The following is a 26,749-nucleotide window of genomic DNA, read 5'->3' on the forward strand; positions in this document are numbered from 1 at the left end:
AGCCCTCGCAAAATATATGTATTAAATACTTAGATTCCGGGACGGGCCGTTTAGTAAATTTCACGGCCCTACCCAAAAATAATAATGCGCTAGTTGCTTTAGGCGCGCCTTTAATAATAATTTATTTTTCCCTAAACTCGGGTGCACATTTATGTGACCCAAATCCAAATCTCAACGGAGTCGAAATATGTCTCTAGTCACGGGCACATTGATTGTGACGTGGCTCGAGACGCATTTCCATGACGTTGCAAATTCCTTTTAAAAATAAGAATGAGATGAGCCTCGCCGAATAAAAACACAAATTGCGGGGCCCTCAGTAAATACTCGTTTTAAATTACTTAGAATTCAGGAGGGTCGTTTAGCGAATTTCGCGGCCTTCCCAAAATAATAACACGATAGTCTCTTTAGGCGCGTGTTTAATAATCTATTTTCTTAAACTTGGGTGTGCATTTCATGTGACCCAAATCCAAATCTCAAAACATCAAATAAAATGCGTTCCGGATTGTGGGTGCATTTCGTGTGACGCAATCCAAAGACGTGTTTTAAGCGATGTTCACATTCTTTTGAAATAACAATAATAAAGCGGCAAAAAGTTAAAATTGGCACATTGGTTCATAATTGTATTTAAAATCAGATAAATAAGCCGAATATAACAGTTGAGCGACCGTGCTAGAACCAGGAACTCGGGAATGCCTAACACCTTCTCCCGGGTTAACAGAATTCCTTATCCGGATTTCTGGTACGCAGACTGTAATATAAAGTCATTATTTTCCTCGATGCGGGATTAAAATTGGTGACTTGGGACACCCTAAATCTCCCAAGTGGCGACTCTGAAATAATTAAACCAATCCCGTTTCGATTGTCCTTTAATTGGAAAAAACTCTCCTGCGCCCCCGCGGGTGCGGAAAAAGGAGGTGCGACAGCTCTGGCGACTCTGCTGGGGACTAAACCCAGAACCACTGGTTCAGGGTTAAGAATTCGAGCTTAGAATAATTGTTATTATTTGGCTTTATTTATTATCTGATTTTTACATGTTTGAGCCTAATGTGCTAAATGCTGCTTTTACTGCTTTGATATTACGTGAACTGTATATAAACTGTGCCGAAACCCCTATACTTTCTGAGTCTTCTAAATCATGAAGAAGGGCATACTTCGTATGACTTCTTTTCTGTATAGTGTCAAATCCCAATTTAGAACGAGGTTCGGATAAGTTGCTAAGCCGGTGAAGCTTCTGTATTCCCGGTACGCTGCCCCCCTCGGCTCGAGCTGTCCGCTCGGGTAAGCCAGGTCTAGAACAAACACCCAGGTTCTGAACCTAGTATAACAAAGCCACATGCCGGATCCCTAGTAGGAACGTTTATTTGCATCATGTGCATTTGACTTAGGGGACTCAACATAGGGGTTGGGTCCGTCTAGGACAAGCAACCTGAAAATAATAGACAATCTTTCGGCATCCTATGTGCTACATGTTGTATTTAGTCAAGGGCGTATGGGTCATTTGGTCATTTCCAGCATGATGTTATTTTAATCAAAGCATGAGGAACATTTGTGGAATCCAAGAAGCCTTGGAATTCCCTATGTCCCCCACGCTTGCTTTTCGGGAAAGCACATGGGGAACATTTGTGGAATCCAAGAAGTCTTGGAATTCCCATATGTCCCCCACGCTTCATATGTTGGAAAAAGCGCATGGGGAACATTTGCGAAATCCAAGATGTCTTGGAAATCCTTATGTTTCCCATGCCACATTTTGAAAATAACAAAAAATATAAAAAAAAAATACATATAAAAACAAGGCATGAAAATTCAAAAGATTTTTTTTGTATGTTGTCATCATTTTCCACAAATTAGAAAATCGTGAAAAGATGAAGAAATGGCAGTGTAGAGATATAACTACTTATTTTTAGAAAGAAAAAAAAAACAAATGTCCAAGTAGTGTCGAAACTCTGCCGAAATTTTGAGAATATAAAATAAAAATATATGTCTTATTAGTTTGTTTTATTAAAAAAAAAAGGGCATTAATAGAAAAGAAAATTGTTTGTCTTGCCATAAAAATGAAAAAAAGAGTCTTGTTTTTAAAATATGTGTTATTTATTTGTTTATGAAAATGACAAAATTAAAATAATCCAAAAATATTTTCTCCATTATTGACTTCTTTAGGAAGTCTTTCTAATTGTTTTCAAAAAATAATATAATATAACAAAAAAAAAACGAATCCGAAAATATTTTGATTTTTTTTTTCGAAATTGAAAAGAAAATTCAAAATTCAAAAAAATAAAATATTTTGAGAAGCATTTCTTTTATTAAAAGCAAAATTCCGAAAAAATATTTTCTTCTTCTTCTTTAGAATAAAGAAAAAAAAAGAGCAAATGAAATTTCAAAATATATCTTAGAAGTGTTTCTTGTAAAAAGAAAATCAATCAAAAAATGCTTCCTTTCTTCTTTTAAAAGTAGTTCTTTTGCCCGAACTACGCGGGTTTGATTCTCACCGGATGTGAGATACGTAGGCAACCCTCATCGGGTCCAACCCCACCTTCTCAAAAAAAAAAAAAAGAAGAAGAAGGAATGTTTTATGTTTTTCGTTAATTTGTTTGTTTGTTATGAATGAAAAACAATAGTCTATTTGATTGTTGTGGGAAAAATAATAAAAACAAAAAAAATATAGAAAATGGAAAAGGGTCCTCTCAAAAATAGTTTATTCGCCCGAACTACGCGGGTTTGATTCTCACCGGATGTGAGATACGTAGGCAACCCTCATCGGGTCCAACCCCATCTTTTGCTAAAAAAAAGCCAAAAAAAAAACAAATAATAATAATAAAAAAAAATACATGTCAAATTTTAGTTTTGTCATAAAGAAGTCGGGTGACGCTGTCTTATCAAGACATAGCCGAATGTTCCCGAAAGGGACGCCGGAAGGCTGACTTTGCATAAACAACCACTTTTGGGTCATTTTTAAGATTTGGTCCAGTTGATCCACACAGCCTTAAAAATCTTCGTCCCCAAGACGTTGAAGGGCCGTGTTTGCAATATTGAGTTTCCTAATTCGAAAAACGATGAAAAGAGTCATAAATAAACCAGGTGATTCTGCGTTGTCATAAATAGCTGAATGTTCCCGAAAGGGACGCCGGAAGGCTGACTTTGCATAAACAGCCACCTTTGGGTCATTTTGAGTTGACCCACACAGCCTTATAAATCTTCGTCCCCGAGGCGCTGAAGGGCAGTGTTTGCAACACCAGGTTTTATTATAATTTGAAAAAAAAAACAAATAGTCGGCGGTCAGGTGAATACCGTTTGAATTTTGTCATAATAAGCCGAGCCAGCTTCGGCCGCGTCTTAAACCGTTCTTGCCGAAATAGTCTTAGAGTATCTTTCAGTTGTCGAAAGGCTATTTTCGTAAAAGAATGGACAAGTTGGTAAAGTGTCATAAAATAATCCTCTCCGGCCTCAAAATTCATGTGAAATTCGGAAGGGGCCACATTTGCAAAAATAAACATTTGGTTGCATTTGTCGAACAGAGAAAGGGAGTTAGCCTTTTGTTTTTGAATTTATAAATCTCTTGATTTTGGTATATGGGTTATTTGATTTTCGAGTTTGTAGGTCATCTTTAAACCTTTGAAACCCAGTTTGTTTTAATATGAAAATAAAAAAAAAATGTTGAGTATTGTTTATCTTTATTGGTCACGAACTACGCAAGGTCTGATTCATGCGGGGTCATGATACGTAGGCAATCTCCATAAGATTCGACCACAACAAAAAAAAAAGAAATGGAAAAAGAAATGAAAAAAAATGAAAAAAATGAAAAAAAAGAATGAAAAAAAATGGAAAAGAAAAAGCGAAAAAAAAATAAAAAAAAAAGAAAAACATCGAAAAAGAAGAAGAAAAAATGTTGTCAATAATGAGGACCGGCTGAGTACATTTTAACCTGTTTCGTTTTGGATCACAAAGTTAAGGTGGTTGGTTTGTGGTAAGCCGGACAATGACACCCAGAATCCTTTACTTGCACCTCATGATGCACACTCTGCGGGGATCAGGATTGATGACAGAAGCATTCGAATCCTGTTGGAAACTTGTTGACGGAGATTGATGATATTGAAGCTGGCAATGGTCTTGACAATACTAATGCAAAGCTCAGTGGCGAAGATGCCAAGTTTGATAAAGTGGGAGGACGCTCCGTTCCTTGGTTAGCAAGAGAGAAGCTTGTGGTGGCTTATTTTGTTGTCATTTCTGTTGTCCGGATTATTAAGGTTGTAATTTGGATTTTGTCATGTGTCAAACCTTCTTATCTTTCCATTTTGTCATAGCAATTTGTTTAAATTTTGTCCAGTTTGTGTTAGGATTTTATTCTGGTTGTTTTGTGTGTTTTTTTATTCAAATCATTTCGCCGGTAGTCTAATGCAAAATCCGGTCTTTGATTATTTCCAGTCATCTTTTGTTTAGTCCTTTTGTTCAGTGCCGATTCTAGTGTCATGACATGCGCACACATTTTTGGGCCTAATCTTAAAAGTTAATCATAAAACCTTGGAAAGGCGATTCAGACCATTTAAAGGAAATAAGGACAGTTGAGATTATTCAGAGCTCGAGTCATGTGGAACTGGGGCAAGTTGAACACAAAGAAAACCGTTAAAGAAAGATTCGCCTAAATTGGCATGAGGGTCGTTCATAATAATGAGAATGAGAGTGTCGCCCAACGGTGCTTTAGAAGTGACAAATGAACAAACATATGTTTAACATAATTGTCAAGTCCAGCACCATCAGAAGAGACTATAAATCTATTGTTTAATTGTGTTGTTTGCACTTGGCATGTTTTGAAGACTGAAATGACGAAGGCATTTGTTCTGCTACCCAAACACTTTATCCTTCGTTACCCCTTTTGAGCCTCATTTATTTTCTTTCATACCCCTCGTTCGGAATCAGTAGCAACGAAAAAAAAAGAAGAGAAAGAAAGAAAACAACAAAACAAAAAAAAGAAAAAAAATGATAACAAAAACACAAAAAAAGAAAATTAAATGAAAAAGAGGAATTGGGAACTACGTTTGACCTGATTCCTCAAAGAGGATACGTAGGCGCTTCACGGCTCGGTCATAGTTTTGAAAAATGAAAAAATCATCAATTAAAATATCCCCAAGCAAGAAACTGGGGCAAAAAGTTTCGTTTTATGAAAATAAATCTAATTCTGAAGGTTGTAACTAATAACCCAAAACTAATGCATTTTTTTTGAGCGTTTAATACCCTTTCTTTCTAGCCTATCCAAAACCCACATTACGGTCCAAAGAAAGACCTTCCGATCAGTTTTCAAAAAATGCCAAGTCAGACAAATGAAGAGTCTTACCGGCGAACATAACATTCTGTTCCACAGCAGAAAGGACTCTAATCTCCAACAGAAAGAGTCATACCAGCAACAATCCAAATCCCCAGCTAGGGAGAGTGATACAAATGAGAAAGTCTTATCGGTGAAAACCTTCACAGGCACCATAAAGCGATGAAAGCTGAGAGAAAACCAAAAATGAGAGAGACTTGATAGTGAAAACCCTTTGGGCACTGCAAGTCGAATATGATTAAGAATCAGATGAGGAATCACCAATTGAGGATCTTGAAAGATGATTGACGGTAAAGGATAGGCCCCATATGCATGTCATGGCCATTAGAGTCGGTATCTGCATTTGATAGGGTTTTTATTTATAGTTTCTTTTGTAAAAGAGTCATCGTTTCCTTTGTCTTTTATTTTGTTGCTGTTATCTTTCTCCTTTCATAAAAAATTTCCCCAATAGAGTCTGTCCGGTCAGAACAAGTATGAAATGACTTCAAAATATGTCATCAGCTTTCCAAGATGAGATCTGACTAGTATATCCAAATGGTATAGTCAGCGAGGAACAAGCGCGAGGCCAGTGTCAAAAAAGATATCCCCAGCAAAGGGAATTGACAAAAGGATTGATGAGCGTCAAGAGAGATATCCTTGCCAAAACCAAGGTTATAAACCTCAAAGGCCAAGGCCCATGAACAGAGCAAGGAGAGCAGTGAGCATGATTTGGCGAAATCCATACTAGACTGAAAGGTCGGGAAAATGCCAGTTTCCGAGCTATGCCACAAAAGAAGATGGATATCCCCAGTAGGAAGGGATTATCCCCAGCACATAATATCATCCCCAACAAGTTGTGGAACACAGAGCAATGAGGGAGAAAGGGAAAACCATCCCAGCATGAGTATCACAACCAACCACCATGTTTTAAACTAACAATTTTGTTTGATTTGAAACAGGTAAGGGAAATGGCATTGAGGCAGAAACGCATGCCACAAGGGATATTATCAAACTGGGGCAGAAAATTTTCCTTCCATTTAGAAAATTTTCTGGAAGTCAGGTACCCCCAGCTGATAACATTTTACCCCCAACAGGTAAGTAAATAAATCCTCAACAGTGTTATCCCTAGCAGTTGCGAGGGGTCCAACACAAGGTTGGAAAGTCGGTATCCTCAGCGGTTAGACTTCAAAGGAGGAAGCTAATAATAATAATAATAAAAAAAGGAATAAAAAAAAAAGAATAATAATAAAAATTGGGGAAGGTAGAAAAGGAAAATTCATCCCAATCCCCAGCAAGTATTCGAGGTAAGACATTTTCAAGTCTTAAGGATATTTTGGGTTCATCCGCCCTCGAATAGGATATTTTGGGTTCATCCGCCCTCGAATAGGATATTTTGGGTTCATCCGCCCTCGAATAGGATATTTTGGGTTCATCCGCCCTCGAATAGGATATTTTGGGTTCATCCGCCCTCGAATAGGATATTTTGGGTTCATCCGCCCTCGAATAGGATATTTTGGGTTCATCCGCCCTCGAATAGGATATTTTGGGTTCATCCGCCCTCGAATAGGATATCTTGGGTTCATCCGCCCTCGAATAGGATATCTTGGGTTCATCCGCCCTCGAATAGGATATCTTGGGTTCATCCGCCCTCGAATAGGATATCTTGGGTTCATCCGCCCTCGAATAGGATATCTTGGGTTCATCCGCCCTCGAATAGGATATCTTGGGTTCATCCGCCCTCGAATAGGATATCTTGGGTTCATCCGCCCTCGAATAGGATATCTTGGGTTCATCCGCCCTCGAATAGGATTTTATTTTCAAAGTTGTTGTTGATACCAGGCGCCCACCTGTATAACGAGAGGAATACATTTTGTTGAATCCAGGCGCCCACCTGTATAACGAGTGGAATACTTTTCAGTCTTTACTTTTCAAGTGTTGAAATCGGGAGCCCGCCCATAATAACAGAGGCATACATTCAGTTTTTACTTTCAAGTGTTGAAGTTGGGAGCCCGCCCAGATAACAGAGGCATACATTTCAGTCTTTACTTTTCAAGCATTGAAGTTAGGCGTCCACCTGTATAACAAGGGAATACATCCTAATCTAGTGTTTAGTTCACTCCCAGCACTGCATCAGTAGTATCGGTGGGCTACGATTTTGCTGACAACTCACAAACCTCCCCAGTGCAAACTGGGTTAGGAAATTTTGTTTGTTTTGTTTGTTTTGATTGTCAGGGACCCGCCTGTAGAACGGAGTTTGTGGTATGTCAAAGATCGAAGAAGTCAGGAGTCCGCCTGTCAAAGATCAAGCAGTGACCCACTGGAAAGCAGAAGGATTACAACAGAAATCCCCAGCATTTAATCCAAGTTAGAAGCTCGCCTCAAGAACGCGAATCAATAGTCTGGGATGATCAACAGAAACTGGTCACAAAAACAAAAAAAAACAAGAAAAAAAAAGAAGAAAAAAAAAGAGAAGAAAGAGAAGAGCCCAAAATACAGAAGTGGAGAACAAATGTGGTCTGCTCAAGAACTAGCACCTACAACTAGCATGTATCAAGGTTCAGATCCAAAGTCTGTATGAAGCACCATTCAAGACTCAAGACCAAGTTTCAGAAGACTTAAGAGATAGGAATCCTTGTAACAAGTAGCTGATAGGCTTAGTTAGTCTTTTTCAGTTTTCATTTTTGTTGTAATGATAGGACCGCGGACCGAAACCTCAACGGAACGGCACCTCGATCGGCTCTTCACCTCGGTACACTTCACTATCTCTCTCATCCCGAACTACACGTGGCCTGATTCCTGTATAACCAAGGATATGTAGGCAGCTCAGATACCAGGGCTCGGTCACATTCCCTCCCTTTCCTTAAGTGTAGTCCGTCCAAGTAATGGTCGGGTCAAAAACACGTCTAGTCGTTCTTTGTCGGAAAACTCTTCGTGTTTCCAGTCAAAGAGGGCAGCTGTAAGCACGTGATTTTTGACCCTCCCCGAGAATTTTCACATTTTTAGCGTGAATATGTGAAATTGGGTCCAATATAGTCATCTTAACTATTTTACTTTATTTCGTTGCAAAAAAAGAAAAATCACAAAAAATATATATATAATTTTAGTTTATGTATTTCTCATAAACTTGAAAAATACAAAAAAAAAATTGTACTTTATTTTGGTACTTTATATAAATTCGAAAATTACAAAAAATATATATATAATTCTATTAATGTTTGGTAGTCGTTTTAATACAAAAAATATTATTTCATATTTTTGTCTTTATTAAAAAAACGAAAATTTTGTAGCTATCTTAAACCTTGAAAAATATTTAAAAAGATATAGTTTTGTTTAAATACTAGTCTTATTTTTGGTAGTTATTTTGCTTACATAGGACTAGTTAAGCAACGTGTTCCTATTTCTCGGGTCCGGGCAAAAGAATAATATTCGGGTTTAAACTACCCGGTTTTAGGCCTAATTTTCGGACCGAGCCCATAATTAACCGTGTCCGGGACACGTGGGGAACCCCACCACGCGTGGGGGACATATGCCTCGAACCCCACCACGCGTGGGGCTCATTTTCATGGGCATTGTATTACAAAAACACGGACAAACACATTTTTAAAGGGGGACTTTGAAATTTTTTTTTGGAAAGGACTACTGTTCCTCTTTCTTCTTCAAAAAGAAGAAAGAAAGCAAACCCTACTAAAAAGAAAACGATCCGAGCTCCCCCCCACGTTGCCACTGTCCCTCGCCTGCGTCGACCAATCACCACCAGTTCCCCTCCCCTCGTCACCTACTGTTGATGCGTCTTCTTCCTCATTCGAAAACCAGACAAACCTACGAAGCCAAACCCCGCCACACCCTCGCGACCCACCAGTCCGGAACACCACCATTAAACCGCCCCGTCACCTCCACGCCATAACCATCACCCCAACCAGTCGGACCTCCCTTCCCCAACGCCTCGCCACCGTCCAAACCCTCCTCCTCTCACCTTCACCATCATCGCTACCTAGCATCCTCGACCTCCCGTCCGGAACCAACAGACCACCAACGCTGCCCGCTACCAGCTGAACCAGCACGACCCAGCTTCCATCCAAGCAGCAACTGTTGTTGCTTCGTCGCAACCAGCAGTCCACCATTGCTGCTGCACCACTGCCCAAACCACCAGCCAAACGACCCTCCATAGCCTCCTCCTTCCTCACATCCAAACGACCCCTTTGTTGCATTTGTCGAACCAGTTGCTGCGTCAAAATATACAGCAGCAACCAACAATCTCAGGTCAGACTTGGTCCGAGTTTTCTGTTTCCGTCGTGGTCGTCGTTGTTCGTCGAGGTCCGGTGCGTCGAGGTTGTTCGTTGAGGTCACTGTAGGGGTTCGGTCCATGGCTCTATACGTTTATGTTTATTCAGGTTAGTAAGCCTCGATGTATTGGATTAAAGAAATTTTACGTTCAATGTTTGAAGTTGCAATATATCAATTGATATGATAATTTTCTGCTTATGTTTCACCGTATGCATTTTAGTTCATTTTTGTGTTATGTTATTATTGTTTACTTGATGTCATTTGATTTCGTTGTATTAGTAGTCCTAAAACACAGTTTGACGTTGATTCGCTCGTCCCTTCATTGTCTTAGTTTATTTGGACAAGATTAGTATTAGTACCTGTTGTTACTACGTCCGAAACACTCATTCGCTTAACTTCTTTTATCAAATCTTGACAAGTTATGAGATTGTAGTTGTAAAGAAGCCGTAAGGTTTAGTATTGTTAAAAGCGTAAAAATGGCATCCTTTTAAAAATATAAAAAAAATAAAAAATAATAATAAAATAAAAAAAACGGGACCAGCTTCGCCAAAAATAAAAAATGTATAGATTGTGGAGCCCTCGCAAAATATATGTATTAAATACTTAGATTCTGGGACGGGCCGTTTAGTAAATTTCACGGCCCTACCCAAAAATAATAATGCGCTAGTTGCTTTAGGCGCACCTTTAATAATAATTTAATTTTCCCTAAACTCGGGTGCACATTTATGTGACCCAAATCCAAATCTCAACGGAGTCGAAATATGTCTCTAGTCACGGGCACATTGATTGTGACGTGGCTCGAGACGCATTTCCATGACATTGCAAATTCCTTTTAAAAATAAGAATGAGATGAGCCTCGCCGAATAAAAACACAAATTGCGGGGCCCTCAGTAAATACTCGTTTTAAATTACTTAGAGTTCAGGAGGGCCGTTTGGCGAATTTCGCGGCCTTCCCAAAATAATAACACGATAGTCTCTTTAGGCGCGTGTTTAATAATCTATTTTCTTAAACTTGGGTGTGCATTTCATGTGACCTAAATCCAAATCTCAAAACATCAAATAAAATGCGTTCCGGATTGTGGGTGCATTTCATGTGACGCAATCCAAAGACGTGTTTTAAGCGATGTTCACATTCTTTTGAAATAACAATAATAAAGCGGCAAAAAGTTAAAATTGGCACATTGGTTCATAATTGTATTTAAAATCAGATAAATAAGCCGAATATAACAGTTGAGCGACCGTGCTAGAACCACGGAACTCGGGAATGCCTAACACCTTCTCCCGGGTTAACAGAATTCCTTATCCGGATTTCTGGTACGCAGACTGTAATATAGAGTCATTATTTTCCTCGATTCGGGATTAAAATTGGTGACTTGGGACACCCTAAATCTCCCAAGTGGCGACTCTGAAATAATTAAACCAATCCCGTTTCGATTGTCCTTTAATTGGAAAAAACTCCCCTGCGCCCCCGCGAGTGCGGAAAAAGGAGGTGCGACAATAGGTTCTCCACTCCCCAGTCTATTTTCCAATATAGGGTCTCCACTCCCTAGTTGATTTTGTTTTAGATATAGGGTTTCCACTCCCTAGTCGCTTTTCCAACATAGGGTCTCCATTCCCTAGTTGATTTTATTTTAGACATAGGGTCTCCACTCCCTCATCGCTTTTCCATCATAGGGTCTCTACTCCCTAGTTGCTTTCATTTTAGACATAGGGTCTCCGCTTCCTAGTCTCTATTATTTCAGGGTACACCAATCCTTACTTTTATTGCTTTTAATAATGAAGTAGTATAACGTTTTGTTATAGATAAATCACGAGATTCTTCCTAGTAAAAACTGGGGCAGAAAAATTTCGTATGTTTGTTTATTTTCGAGATGACCAAAAAGAAGTCTCAATCCAAAATAAAGAAAAGAAAAGGAAAATAAGTTAATTTAAAATGCAGAAGGGGAGAAAAAATGTGGACTGCTCAAGACATCACTGAAGTCATGAGCTTTGCATGTCCCGTTTGATCTGAAGAAACCATAGAAGAATGAATTAACACCTGCAACTAGCAAGCTTTATGATTCAGATCAGAGGTTGTGTGAAGAACCAACCAATACTCAATATCAAGCTTTAAAACACTTATAGATAGGAATCTTGTAACTCATAGCTGATAGGCTTGTTTAGTTTCTTTTCATTTTAATTTTGGTGTAATAAGTAGTTCAACCAGTAGTAACAGTAGCAACAGCAGTGAAATCACAGCTTCCCGGTAGCCTTAGCTACCAGAATTTCCAAAACTACACTAACCTAATTCCTTTATAGCAAAAGATATGTAGGCAACCTCCGAAGAAAGGTTCGGTCAAACTTTTTCAAAATACTTCCCATGGAGTGTCAAACGGGCAAAAATTGCTCGTAATTGCTCACTTTATCTTTGCCCAAAAACTCTTCAGGTTTTCGAGAAAAAAGGGTATTGTGAGCACCTAATTTTTGTCCTGATGCAAATCACTCCTAAAAACATATTCCAAAATAGTTTTCTTTAATTACTTCATGAGTTGTAGTAATTTTTCTTCATTTTTATCCAATTTGTCTTGCATTTATTTGTATTGTTCATGCATATTTAGAGTTGTTTATAAAACCATAGAAAATCATAAAAAAATATTAAATTCTTCATCACATAGCATTGTAGATTTTTATTTGCATTTAGGATTTAATTATGTTAATTAAATGCATTATTAAATAAAAATCACAAAAATATATTAGTAACTTTATATGTATTTTTAGCTAATTAATTTTGTAATTGTTAAAAATAGATAAGTAGGTTTAATTTTACAATTTAAATTTGGGTTAGGAAATTTAGGGTTTTATTTAACTTGGTTAGACAATAAAATCAATCAAAAAAATGAGAAAAAGAAAGATTTGCTAAGCTAAAAATTAGATTGGACCTTTGTTACCAAGCCTAATCCCCAAATTCCCCAAGCCCAATACCCGGTCCAACAGCCCTTCCTCCCAGGCCACCAAATGACGTAGTTTAACATCAAAACTACGTCGTTTCGTCCCCAACCCTCACTAAAAATAATCTCCACATCTCCCCAAACCTATAGAGGAACCCCCCTCCCCCTTACAAAAAAACCCTAATTTCACTCCTCTAAGAAGAACAAAAAACCAGCCACATGACCTCCCCCACACTCTTCGAAGAGACCACAGTCACGCAGAGAGAGATGAGAATATCCATTCATTCACACTCTGCTACGCTCATCTCATAATGTAACGATCCGATCGGTCATTTTGAGATTTTGTACTTTGATCGCCGGTTCTCGGGCATGACTTGCCTCGTGTGGTGTATTATGACTTATGCAAATCGTTGGTGTTGGGTTTCAGGTTAATCAGAATGAATTTGGATGAACAGTTCTCAGTTGAAGCTTAAAATTTGCAAGGTTTGACCAAGATTTGATTTGTTTGTATTTGATCTCGGATTTGAATTTTTATGGTTTGGTTAGCTCCTTTATGTGATTTGGGACTTAGGAGCGTGATCAGAATGCAATTTGGAGGTCCTTGGAAGGTTTAGGCTTGAATTGGCGAAATGGAGATTTCGGCGTTTTCCGATTGACAGGTGAGATTTTGATATAGAGGTCGGAATAAAATTCTGGAAGTTGCAGTAGCTCCATTATGTCATTAATTACTTGTGTGAAAAATTTGAAGTCATTCCGAATTCATTTTATACGTTTCGGCACGTGCTTTGTAAAAGGAAAAATTTGAAACTCATAAGTCCGAATTGAGGTGTGAATTGTAGTTTCGACGTTGTTTGGCATGATTTGAAACTTCGAGTAAGTCCGTATGATATTTAGGACTTATTGATATATTTGTTTGAGGTCCCGAGGGCCTCGGGTGGAGTTTGGATGGTTATTGGAGTTTAACTTGGGCATTTCAAGAATGTTTTGATGTCGTTCTTCAAGAATAAGTGGTATAATATTATGCAAATGAGCTCCAAATTCCATTTTTATTGAAGCATTAGATCCGTATCAAAATTTTGGAGCCATAGCAAAACGAATCGTCCAATTCGGACATCGTATGAGAGAGTTATGCCCATTTTCGTCTCGGGAAAAAATAATTTTCCATCGCCAGCGCCCAGGGTAGCGCGGGGCGCCATCCATGGCGCCAGGATTTATTTTGGCTACTGGAACCAGAGCCACAGGCAGCGCCCGGCGCCACCTGTGGCGCCCGAATCGGAAAAATGTTATAAAACGGGGGTTTTGGCCATTTTTGACAAAAATAGAGTTGGGGGAGCTCGGGTAAGGAGATTTTTCGAGAGATTTTCAAGGAAAACATCAGGGTAAGTGTTCTTAACTCAATTTTGGTTAGATTACTCGAATCCATCGTTGTTTTAACATTTAATTGGTGATTTTAGCTGGTAAAAATCTTGAAAACCCTCTTGGTTTAATTTGAGAATTTGAGGGTCGAGTTAATGTCGGATTTTGGTAAAATTGGTATGGTTGAACTCGTGGGGAGATAACGAACCCGTTGATGTAAAAATTTCTGAGTTTTGAGAAGTGGGCTCGGGGCTCGGGTTTTGATAATTTCGAGATTTTTGGTGCTTTTCGATTATTTTTGCTTGGGCCTTGTTCCCTTAGCATATTGTGACGTATTCGTTCTGATTTTAAATAGATTCGGCGCGCGTGGAGGCCAATTTGAGGGGCAAAGACATCGTGGGCTAGAGTTTTAGCCAGTTCGAGGTGAGTAATGAATGTAAATGATGTCCTGAGGGTTTGAAACCCCGAATTATCACATCGTAGTGCTATATCAAGGTGAGACACACGCTTGATGATGAGCGCGGGGTCGTTTACTATTGGGGATTGTGACTTGGTCCGTCCCGACTGATGTTTTACCACGTAATTGATCGAAGCTTATTTGTTATCATCATGGTTTGGACTGATTGTCATATTTGGGCTTCGTGCCAACTAATTGAACCCTTCGGGAGTTTTTATCACTATTTCTTCATTGTTTTGAATTACTACTTGAACTCAGTTGTATCGTTTTTCACTGTTTTACAACTCAGCCACTATTACTCGGTTTTAAAACTAAAATGATATATTAAATGATGTTTTGGGCTGAGAAATATTGTTTTACTATTGCCCGAGGGGTTTATATGATTTCCGTACTGAGTACGGCCAAGGGCCAGATGTGAGATACCATGGGATCAGGCTGCTCGTCGTAGCAGTGTTATACTGATATTGATATGAGGTCGAGTGCCTAGATTTGATGTCACGAGATGGCTTGATATTGCGCTCGGGCCGTAAGGGACCCCTCCCGGAGTCTGCACACCCCCAGTGAGCGCCGTTGACGATAAATAAATGGATCGGGCTGCACGCCGCAGCGGGTACTATAAGGTACCGTTCTATGTGTTGATTTTTTTTTCTTTATATGTCTGTCATTTAACTGCTTATTTGTTGTAGCATTACCATATTTTGTTTCCATTGGTTTATTGCTTTCATAGTACTTGTTTAAACTGCTGTATTATAGATTACTCTGTGTTTTTCCGTGATTTATTATTCTCAATCATTATTTATACTTATTACTCACTAAGTCCGAGTACTCACATTACTTCATGCACCTTGTGTGCAGATTCAGGTATGTTTTGGCTGATCAGAGGCAGAGTCATCAGAGTTTAGTAAGGTAGCTGCCAGCATTCGCAACACTGCTTTTCTCTCTCTTCATTTCATTAGTTTGTATTTGTACACTCCAGGCTTTCAGTTGTATTTATACCCTAGTAGATGCGCGTGACTTGTGACACCCCGGTTAAGGCTGTGTTGGGTTGTATATCTGTTGCTTATTATCATTAATTCATGTTTAGACTACTCTTATATTGTTTAACTGTTTTAAAAAGTGAATTGGGTCTAATTGTCTGGCCTTGTCTTCACAAGAGGCGTCATCACGACCTTCGGGGTTAGGGTCGTGACACCCCCCCATTTTCCTAACCCTAGCAGCCGCCCCTCTATTCCCCATTCTCTTAAGAACAGACTTTCCCCTAAGCAAAACCCTACCTTTTCCCACCTCCTTCTTCACTTTCTCCGTCGCCGCCCTCTAATTCTCAATCCTCCCTAAAGAACACGGATCTTCCCCATTGACCCCCAAAAACCTAGCCACCTCTAGAATCCTCTTTCATCTCACATATCTCTCACTGTCTCTCGTGGTACACACACAGACACACTAAGGAATTCACAAAAACGGTCTGGGAATTTGAAAAGTCCAAATCCCAGATTTGAAGAACAAAACAATAAAAAGGAAAGAAAAAGAAGTCCGAAATTGCTCAAGTTTGTTACCATTGGTTTTTGAATTTATTTTTCGGAATTTTTGGATATCGTTTTGTGTAAAAGTGCTGGGATTTCGCTTTGCTGAGCTGCTACTGATTTTTGACTCGTTGATTTAGCCTCCGTTTGGTTTTCTCTTCCTCAAACTTAATTCTAGAGGAATTAGCTGTTTTCGGCCTGGATTAGGCTCTCAACTGTTGTTATCTCAGCTCAATTAGGTAAGGTCTACACCTCCCTGTATTGTTTTCACTGAATGATTCAAAAATTCTATCAAGTCTTTGTCTAATTTTGTGAATCTGCCTAAATTTCAACTTCTGCTATTCTATGTGTGCAATGAATGTGTTGTCGCGTATCAATCTGAAAAATTTCTGAAATGTCGAAGTAATTCGAAACACGACAGCCTATTTATGATAATTCAGCTTCTGCATTTCTTTGGAAATTCATTATTGTCTTGCAATTGATCTTCTTTAATTGAAAAATCTGTGGCTAATCTTAGACAATATTTATAGATATCTATGTAATTCATTTCATGTCAGGGTGTATAATTGTTAATTTTGATCTGTTGGAACTGGTTATTGGTTAATCCCTTAAGAGTATTCAGACATAGCAAGCTCACGACTGGATGAACATAATTACATTCTGTTGTTTGTTCTGATGTGTAATTTAACGTCCATGAAATCTTGCTGAATGTTGCTTTGGGCCTGATGATAACTCTGGCCCATTTCTTCCTCACCTGGGCTCAAGTGGAGCCCAATAATCTGAAACCCCTTTTATTATAGCGGTGCTCATGTTGCATTTAGTTAGTTCTGGTCATTCTTCAAATCCACAACAACTACCGAATCTTAGGTTTAGGCTAATATGTGAGCTTGATCACTGTTATAATTAGTTATTGCCAGTGTAAATCGTTTCCGTAATAATGATTCCATAATCAATGGCCTTGCACAACGAATCTCAAATTGGTTTAGAAAATAATTAACTTATGAATATCGTAGAAATGCTTTAGGCACACATTTAATTTACTATCGTAATTGTGTACACGTTCGTGAGACATGATTAAGATTCCCAAAAATAAAATTAAAGTATGTGTTCGCGCGACTTTGGCCAAAACAATCTTGATAATTAATAATGCGTGATTAATTATGTACACGTGCGCGTGACATGATTTTAACGTCCCAAATAAAACGGATTCACACACATGTAATTCGTTTCAAAGATAAATGCATAACGTCATAATTAAAAGCGATAAAATGTAAATGTACATACGTTCTAAAAATAAGTAATTAAACATTTTTATTAAACCTGGTTAGATTCAAAGCGACCGTGCTAAAACCACGAAACACGGGAATGCCTAATACCTTCTCCCGAATTAATAGAATTTCTTACCCGATCTTCTAGTTTCGCCGACTTTAAAACAGAGTCAAATTTTCTTGATTTGAGATTTAAAATAAACCGGTGACGTGAAACACCATAAAAATTATCTCAAGTGACGACTCTTAAATAAATAAATAATCTCATTTCGAATAACGTCACTTTAATTGGAAAAACTCTCTATTTCTCGGGTAAAAGGAGGTGATAAATACTAATTTGTATATAATTAATAAATTATATATCAACTTGTAATTAAGTTAAAACTTCAATAGTGATGATAAATAAGTTTCAAAATTAGTATAATATGTAAAAATCTTTTTGGGATTTTGGCATGGTATGACAACTTACCTACATAATTGGCAGGAAAAAGCCATAGTTATAGATATTGGCACCAGATATCCAATAAATGTATATCACAACAAGAATGTGTATATCATAATATTTTCCTTCTTTGTGTATATCGAAATATATATTAATTTTTTCCTTCTTTGTATATCTAAAATATAAAATAATAAATATAGTTTTTTAAAATTTATTGTTGTCTCTATATCAATGTATATCATAACAAAAATAATTGCATTGGTTGTATATCACAGTATATAATACATTAAATATGTGTATACCGAAATGGACATCACAAATTTATGTTTCTTCTTTGTGTATATAAAACTGTACGTATGTCAAAGTTTTATTTTTATTCTTTATATATTATAATGTATATCAAATTTATTTATTCCCACGATTATATTTATTGTTTTATAGTTTAGAACTTGCTATAAACCTATTATATCAACAAAACAAAACAAAAAAATGTTTGACAAGAACAAAATTGAAATAAGTTTATTCAAAATGAATTTCTCCCTCTTAAATCAAACTAGACGATTTGATTTCGATTTAGTATATTGCCAAATCTAATAATGTATATCACGATAATACAATATGATATACACACATGCATACATGGTGATATACATAGATGTACACCACCTCAAACACACATATTTTTATCTTACAGTGAGACAAAAGGGAAAAAGAAGAAAATTAAAACCTGCCGCTTGAAAAAGAAAGAGAAGAATGGCGAAATTCATTAGTACGAGAATTTACACCTAAGATATGTAAATATAGAATGCGAAATATGATCCGGCACCGGCAATCGCACATTGAATTCTCATAATAATTAGTGCGAGAAATTTTTGTGACATGCGGCAGACTTCGGCCGTATCTTTGGAATTGAAACAACACACAAAAAAAACCCCAAAAATCCTTACCCTAACTTCGTTTGAGATGCAGACCAAGTTCTGCAAGGAAACTTTATAATTCTATTTTTTCTTTTACTTCAAGACCTTATAATTCTATCAAAACTAATTCCCACACACAATATTAAAGGCCCCAAGTAAGATTATTGAAATATGGGAAAAGAAAAGAGAAGAAGATTGAAGAAGAAATATTGGAGAGAGAAGAAGAAATACGGGGAGAGAGAACAAATAAGAAACTAGGGTTTTTTTAGAATTTGGCTATATAATGCCAATTTTTTTAGGCTACCTTTGCCAAATTTAATACAAGGCTAAAAAATTGCCAATTCTCTTTATGGGTTGTCATACCATGCCATTTTTTCAATCTTTTTTTGAAAGGGATTTTTACCTATCTATACCATATATCAAACATTATTACCAAAAATGTTCATAATTTGTTATTTACCCATGTAGTCCACACTTTTACTACAAATTATATACCAATCCAAAAATAGGTAGATTTTGCTATTAAAAAAGCCCTAAAATGAAGGCACCAAATCTGATGTGATTCTGTCAAGGATTTTATTCGAATTTTGAAACTGAAGGAGATCTCTCTTCCTGATGAAGGCACCAGTTGCGTAATTCTCTCCTTCCTCAACAGAAAGAGATCTCACAAAAAACGCAATCAAATTGAACAATTACTGAAGAGAGACTATATATGTTCTTCGTCTCAAATTGTACAAAATTGCTCTTCGTCGATATCAGTATTCAAATTGTAGAAACTATATCTGTTCTTCGTCTTTTTTCCTATCAACTACACGAAATCATGTCAAAAATCCCAATAATGCTGAAATCGAATGGTAATTGGGATAACTATGGCAGATTTAGAGATTTTAAAGTTGATGCCATTGTGGTAGATGATAATGCAAACTACGGAATTCTCAGTTCTACAATTGCAGAACAATTATCGATTGATACATCGGATAAAATTATAGAAATCAAATACATTGTGAACGAGAATTGTCCTCCAATGGGGATTAGGAATGATATGGGGGTTCGTGCTTACATGGAAACCAAAAAGGAGAATAAAAACTTAGGTTCGTATCCTTTATGTATAAGCGTAAGAGATTTCAATATGGAATTGGCAATCAACAATGAAAGCACCAGTGCAGGTATGTTTGATTCGACATTGCAGAGAGTTATGGTGTTACTATGTTATCTACAATATTACTACAATTACCTACAATTAAACTACAAAGCTCACATAGTACTGAAAAGGATAAAGCAATGTTGCTTTCAAAATTATCTACATAGAAACTACATTTATGAATTTATTGTTTGTAGGTTCGTCTGGATCCCTAAACTTACTTGAATTTCCATCCTCACCAGCTATAGAGGAATATCAAAGTGAAATAATAACTGAATCTACGCAAACATATATTGAAGAAGGACAAGTTTATCAGGACAAGCAAACAGTAGCTGCTGCAATGAAGAATTATTCAGTGATGCACAAGTTCCAGTTCAGAGTAAAAAGATCTAGTCATAGAAGGTATGTAGTTATTTGTGGATAATATATCAGCAAAATCAGTGTATGATTGAAGATAGGTGGGTTTTATAAATTGTAGTTAAATTGTAGTCAGTTTGTAGTTAATTGTAGTTTTTTCATAAATTTGTGTAAATATTGTATTTCTTTTGTAGCTACTGGCTTATATGTGTTGCTGAAAGCTGTAAATGGCATTTCAAGGCAACGTCAATTAATGATTCGGCAATGTTCAAGATAAGAAGTTTCAGCCGTCAACACACATGCTGCCTAATGGACGAAACATTCATACAACGCAAACGTACTGCAGCAGTACTTGGTAGCATGGTCGTTCCTAAGTATTGTGATCCTAAGACTGTTTACACACCAAAGGACATACAAACTAAAATGTTATCCGAACATGGACTGAACCTAAGCTACATGCAAGCATGAAGAGCAAAGGAAAAAGCTTTACAGTTTTTGAGAGGGAATCCGTGTGACTCCTACAACAAATTACCCAAATATTTTTATATTCTTGAGAAGAATTATCCTTGTTCTGTTGTTAAATTGAAGAAGGCAGTAGATGATTGCTTCTTATACGCATTTGTTGCTCTTTGTACATCAATAAATGGTTGGCAACATTGTAGGCCGGTAGTAGTGGTTGATGGGACATTCTTAAAGTCAGCCTACAGGGGGATTATGCTGACAGCAAGCACCATGGATGCAGCAGGTAAATAATGGAATAATTTTGTACTTATTTTGTAGACAGTCTTTAAAATGCAGTTAAATTGTAGTTATGTTGTAGTTATTTTGTAGTTATATAAAAGAATGTAGTTAACATGTCTATATTTCTCAATATATATTGTAGTTGTTATTTAATCATATTTTATGTCTTAAAAATGTAGGTACTATTTTTCCCTTGGCATATGCTGTGGTTGATTCTGAAAACGACGCGTCTTGGAAGTGGTTCTTTGAGCAATTCAAGGAGGCATATGGTGAAAGACCTTCAATGTGTGTTGTTTCAGATAGGCATGAGAGTATACTGAAGGCAACATCAGTTGTCTATCCGGGATTGGCACACTACTCTTGCATGTGGCATATATGGACAAATATAAGGTCAAAATTCAAGAAGGGACATCTACAATTACATGAATTGTACTTTGCTACAGCACGATCATACACTATGGATGAATTTAATGAAAGAATGTTGAAGATTGAAGAGGTAGACCTGCGTGTAAAGTCTTACCTATATGATATTGGCTATCATAGATGGTCAAGAGTACATGCAACGGTGAATAGAACTTTTACTATGACGTCAAACATTGCCGAGTCGTTGAATGCTATAACAAAAGATGCAAGAGAGCTTCCAATATTTGATCTATTTGAGTATATGAGGACTCTTCTTGAACGTTGGACAAAAGAAAAGTTATCGAAGGCAAAGGGTACTTTCACATACCTTGGTCACAAATACAACAAAGAATTGGAAGACAACAGTACATTATCTCAGAAACTAAGGGTAAGATATTTTTTTTGGTGCAGTAGAATCAAAAAGTACTAGCTGCAGTTTTTCCAGATTGTAGTTAAACTGTAGTCAAATTGTCGGTAATAATAGTTTGTAGATGAGCTGTAATATATTTGTTGCTGATTTGTAGGTAAATTGTTGATAATCCATTTTAATGATTGATGTATTATTATTTCTGTTTGGTCTTCAATTGTAGGTGAGGGCTTCAACAGATCATATACATACTGTGTTAGATGGTGTGAAGCGGTACATTGTGTGTCTAGAAAACAAGAAATGTAGTTGTGGACAATTCCAACTTGATGAACTTCCATGTGCGCATGCTTTGGCAGCATTAAGGCATAGGAATGAAACATACGAAAACTATTGCTCTCCGTATTACACAAGGAAGAGCCTTCTGCTTACCTATGAAATGCCAGTAAATCCTCTTCCTGATGAAGGCAAATGGGATGTGCCACAACATATTTTGGATGAGGTAGTAAAGCCACCGGCGGGAGATAAAAGGCAGCCAGGGAGACCTCACAAGGAAAGATATAAAACATTTGATGAAATAAAGTCAAAGAAATACAAGGTGTCATGTGGCAATTGTGGAGGTGAAAGGCATAACAAAAGAACTTGCAAGAATGCGCCGAAAAAGAAATGAATATCATGTAGTAAGAATAGTTATTCAAAATAAATGTTAGTGAGCTCAAATTATCGGATTTTCTTGTGTAATTGTTTAAGTTTTTGAAGATGAATAAGAAGTATAAACATCAATTTATGTATCTGCACTATTTATGTTTTTATGTATTCTGTCAAGCATCTAAAGTTGTCTTTTTTTATAGAATAGTTAAACTTTAATATTTACTGTATACAAAAACTGATATTAATAAAGAATGCATTCAACGTAAATTGTATCCAGATTGTAGTGAATATGTAGTTTAACTGTGTTAGAACTGTAGTCCTGTTATTCATATGTAGAGGAGTTGTAGTTAAAATGTAGTTTGACGTAGTTTAAATGTAGATAAATTGAATTTTTTTGATAAACCTTGTTGATAAAAGATGGCTAAATTATTTATATGATTCCTGTATTTATTTTATCTTTCTGCTGTGTAACAAATGACAGTTATATACAGATATTACTTGGCACTTGAAGGTATTTATAAAAATAACTTGAAGATTAAAGTCAAATTGTAAGACAAAGCTGTTGCTGTAAAAATGTAATCAGAGTACTCGAGTATAATGTAATCTACAAAAAAGTGTTGTAGAAAACCAAAACGACATATTTCCTACATTGTTTTCCAATTCAACTACCAAATTTCACAGACCAAACTAGGAACACAATAGTCTATTTCTTCTTTCGTTGCACTCTAGTCCTCTCGTTTTTTGCCGGAGCACCCTTCCTCCTTGCTAGCCTGCCAGTAACCTCACTCTCACTGATTGACCCATCTTCTTGCTTCTTTGTTGCATAGTCCCACAGTAGAGCTCCATAGCGTCTACGGTGTTGGTCAATATCAGAAAGATCTTCCTTTGGGATTGCCAAATCTCCAAGGCTAACATACTCCGCAAATGCAGCCACAAATACACCACAATCGCTGCATAAGATGAGAATTTTTCATTATATAACAAATGATTAAAATAAAAAAATTAAACATATAGAAAGAGAGATTATTTTTTTACACTGAGCCTTCCTTTTGTTGTGGAATCTCAGCAACCATCCATTGTATGTCGAGAGGGTCCGTAACTGGTTTCTCGATGTATGCCTTTGTGCTCTTGAAGTTAATGTTTTTACGTTTACCATAGAAACCAGTGCATGACAAATACAAAGGGATAATGATTGAAAACTTGTGAACCAATGTCTCAACTGTTTTATGACGGTTTGCTCTCACCATGGAATCATAAACATAAAGTTGCCTGTCCTTTATGTCAAAAACTAGCAACAACCAATGGAAGTTCTCTACAAGGTTCACAGGCATGAGCACATAGTCAACAAGATCCCAGGCAACATTAGCAAGAATTCTGTACCCGAGAATATATTCTCCAACATCATCCTCGGGTTTAACAACCGAATACCTTTGTTCCGGTGGAGAACTTATGAACTTGTCATAGATTCTTTCAATCTTTGTCTTGAACAAGCAAATCCGTGGTTGTGAACCTAGTATTATTGTTGGGGCCATATTTGCCTCTTTTTTGCAGATAATACATAATAACATCAATGTGCTGCCAAAATAGAATAAACATATACAATAAGGTACGGTGTAACCACACTTGTCTACAAGACAGCTACAGATTAACTACAATTTGAATTTATTAAAAACTCTAACAGATTGCTGCAAATTAGCTACACTATAACTACAGAAATATAACAGTTAGTCCAAGTACCTCACAAAATGTAATTTAATTGTAGTTTGTATGAACCATAGTGAACAAGTACTATATGTACAATTGACCCATCAGACTACAAAACAACTACACATTAACTATATTTATGCACTGTCTACATTTATTCACTATACAGAGGAACAAATGAAACATACCACCTAACTTAAGGTCCCAATAATCAGCAAGTTCACCCTACAGTTAATATTAATAGGCACAATCACAAGCTCTACAATATTACTACAAGGTAACTACAGTTGTGGTACACGGAGATTCCAAGTCAGTCAAAAGTACCAAAATTCCAGTTTGTACATACAATCATCATCACATATGATACATAAGGTCCATAAAAAGCAAAATTTCACAGCTGAGACATAAATATAGTAATATATATATGTTGTCTACAATATTACTACAATTACACATCATAGCTGAAAAATAAACTACAATTACACTACACAGCTGAAGACAAAACAGATATTGTGAATGATTATGTTCTTTATACTTACTGTGTTATTGATGACTTGTCCGGGGTGAGCAAGGTCATAAAACCAGTCCTTCTTATCAATCTTTTCACAACCAAAATCCAACCAAGGCTTGATTTGGTTATCCTTCTTGGAAAAGTAATATTTCCTCCTGTAATAACAAAAAAAGATGATCAAATACAAAAAATTGACAAAATGAATTACAATTTTAAAGTATAAAAATGGTGAACAGACAGTGTAAAATGAAGCATTCATACCTCCTAGATACTTTATCACTACGAATGTATAACCAGTTAGTGAACCTTTCTGTCAATTCAGGATCTACATTTTCACCTATGACACTTGTGAAGGGGTGCTTGAGGTAAAAAAATTTAGGTCCAACAGATGTGCTGCCTCCAGAACTATACAAAGATGTGAAAGGTGATCGTGCATGTTTTCCCGGTTGCCTGGTTCTACCGGGATGAACAGGGGTTGATTCATCTCGTATGGGCTCGCCATACATGACCAACTGTGATAAGTTTTCTGGCAGCTCAAAGTCATCCAATGTCAAACCTTTGTTTTCAATGCCTTCAGGAACAACTTTTTTATCAATGCCTTCAGGAACAACTTCAGTCACAGTCACACCGTGAATTGGCGACTGTGGAACTTCACCTTCTGTAGATAAGTGTAGATCTATGTAGATATGAACAGTATTATGGAGTTATAGAGAATATAGAGAATATATTACTTGCTTGTTGTGCCTCAGCTACTTCATCAATTACTGGTTCTTCCTCAATATTTCCTTGTAGATGTTCTGCTGAAACTTCAGCTTGAATGAATAATTGGGAATGAGAATTGTAGACATATGTAGGAATATGTAGTTAAGGTGTAAATTATTAAAATTTTGCATAAAAACCTTATTGTAATGAAGGAATGGTTCTGTACCTGCTTTATATGCCTCAGCTGCTTCTTGGAAGTCAGGATATAAGTCAACATGTGGTTGAAAATGTTCTGGAGAAATTGTAGCTACAACACATAGTAAAAAAATGATTAGTATAATTAAATAATGCTGTCTTGAAATCAGTAGATATGTATGTAGGAATTTTGTAGATACTTGTATTGCTTGTGCTTCCATGCAGTTGATCACCAGCATTGAACTGGAATTGCTGGTTGTTCTCTCCTTGATGTTGGTAATTATTTTTTGTTGAACTACCAGCAAACTACAATTTTGGGGAATATTTGAGACTACTTTATTCATATTTCTTAATTAGTCTTAGTACAAAATTATATGTAAATTCTTACCTTTGACTCGTCCAAATCAAACCTCTTGTTTATCACATTCATAACACCCTTCAAAGATTGATCTATGAACTCTCGAAGGCTTGAGCGTTCCTAAAAAATAGCCTTCCTATAGGCATCTAACTTTCCATCAACCTAAAAATTAAATATATAATTAGTTGGTAATCTTATTCTAACTGCTACAGTTACACTACAATTCAACAAACTATAATTGTTATAGATTTATACCACAAATTAACTACAATGTATAACATACTATAATTGTTATGTAATGAAGTCAAAATGTAGCAAATTATGTCAATATATTGTAGTTATTCATAATACCTGCACAATCCCCTTTTCCAACTTCATGAGCTTGCTACTGACAGATTCAATGTCCTCTTGACAATCTGTATATTTGGGTTCAAATGATGGAGAAGCAGCAGTTGGAACATGTGATGGTTGAGCACCATGTTCATCTTCATATTGAATCTTGTCTGGCAGATTAAGAACTCCAAGCTCTTCTCCAGATTCAATCATGTTTGTGAACTGAATGATGAAAATAACAGTTAATTCAAGTGACAAAAAAAATGTAGATTCAATGTAATTATTATGAATGTAATTGTAGCATCATACAAAAGTGGAAAAAAATACCTTGATCCACTCAGGCTTGATCATCTTCTCTTCAATTGTAGTTAACCAAATCTGCCCCTTTGTAGCTGACCATCTTAAAATGCGAGGTATAGATTTAGAACATCTCGTAGCAAGCTCGGTGCTGACGGACGAGCAACACTCATATAGCCACACTTGCAAGGCTAATGAGCATCCCCGTATCAGATAAGAATGTACATGGGGATTAAGACGATGTCAGACAGATTCAATAACCTGCTTGAAGGATTTGATACCCCATGGGTATGACTCAAAATTACCAGACTCTATTAGAAAGAACATAAACTTGTCTATGAAAGTCACATGGTCTTTATCAGAAGGACAAACAAAAAATTCCAACATATAAAGAATGCACAACTTCACCGCATCCACATCGTTTGCCCATGCTTTATTAGTCACTACATTTTTCAAATGCCATTTCTCAACCCTTTCTTTGTTCGGAAAATATGTATTCATTAAAGGGCTAACATAGGTGGAAGTGTAA

General features: G+C 36.7%; 1 protein-coding gene across 1 annotated transcript; it reads left to right on the forward strand.

Moving 5' to 3' along the window:
- Positions 1–15,494: 15,494 nt before the first annotated feature.
- LOC142176664 (uncharacterized) lies at positions 15,495–22,139 on the forward strand. Its single transcript, XM_075244780.1, has 5 exons — positions 15,495–16,076; positions 19,803–20,007; positions 20,157–20,707; positions 20,883–21,493; positions 21,696–22,139. Exons 3-5 carry the CDS (start codon positions 20,677–20,679, stop codon positions 22,137–22,139), a joined length of 1,086 nt encoding a protein of 361 aa, XP_075100881.1. The 5' UTR covers positions 15,495–16,076; positions 19,803–20,007; positions 20,157–20,676.
- The last annotated feature ends 4,610 nt before the right edge of the window (positions 22,140–26,749 follow it).

The sequence above is a fragment of the Nicotiana tabacum genome, chromosome 3 (genome assembly GCF_000715075.1).
Source record: "Nicotiana tabacum cultivar K326 chromosome 3, ASM71507v2, whole genome shotgun sequence".
Taxonomy (NCBI): domain Eukaryota; kingdom Viridiplantae; phylum Streptophyta; class Magnoliopsida; order Solanales; family Solanaceae; genus Nicotiana; species Nicotiana tabacum.

Coding starts and splice junctions, on each gene's coding strand:
- LOC142176664 (XM_075244780.1), top strand. CDS start 20,677: ATGCTGACAGCAAGCACCATGGATGCAGCAG. Junction 20,708..20,882: donor AAGCACCATGGATGCAGCAG/GTAAATAATGGA, acceptor TTAAAAATGTAG/GTACTATTTTTCCCTTGGCA. Junction 21,494..21,695: donor CATTATCTCAGAAACTAAGG/GTAAGATATTTT, acceptor CTTCAATTGTAG/GTGAGGGCTTCAACAGATCA.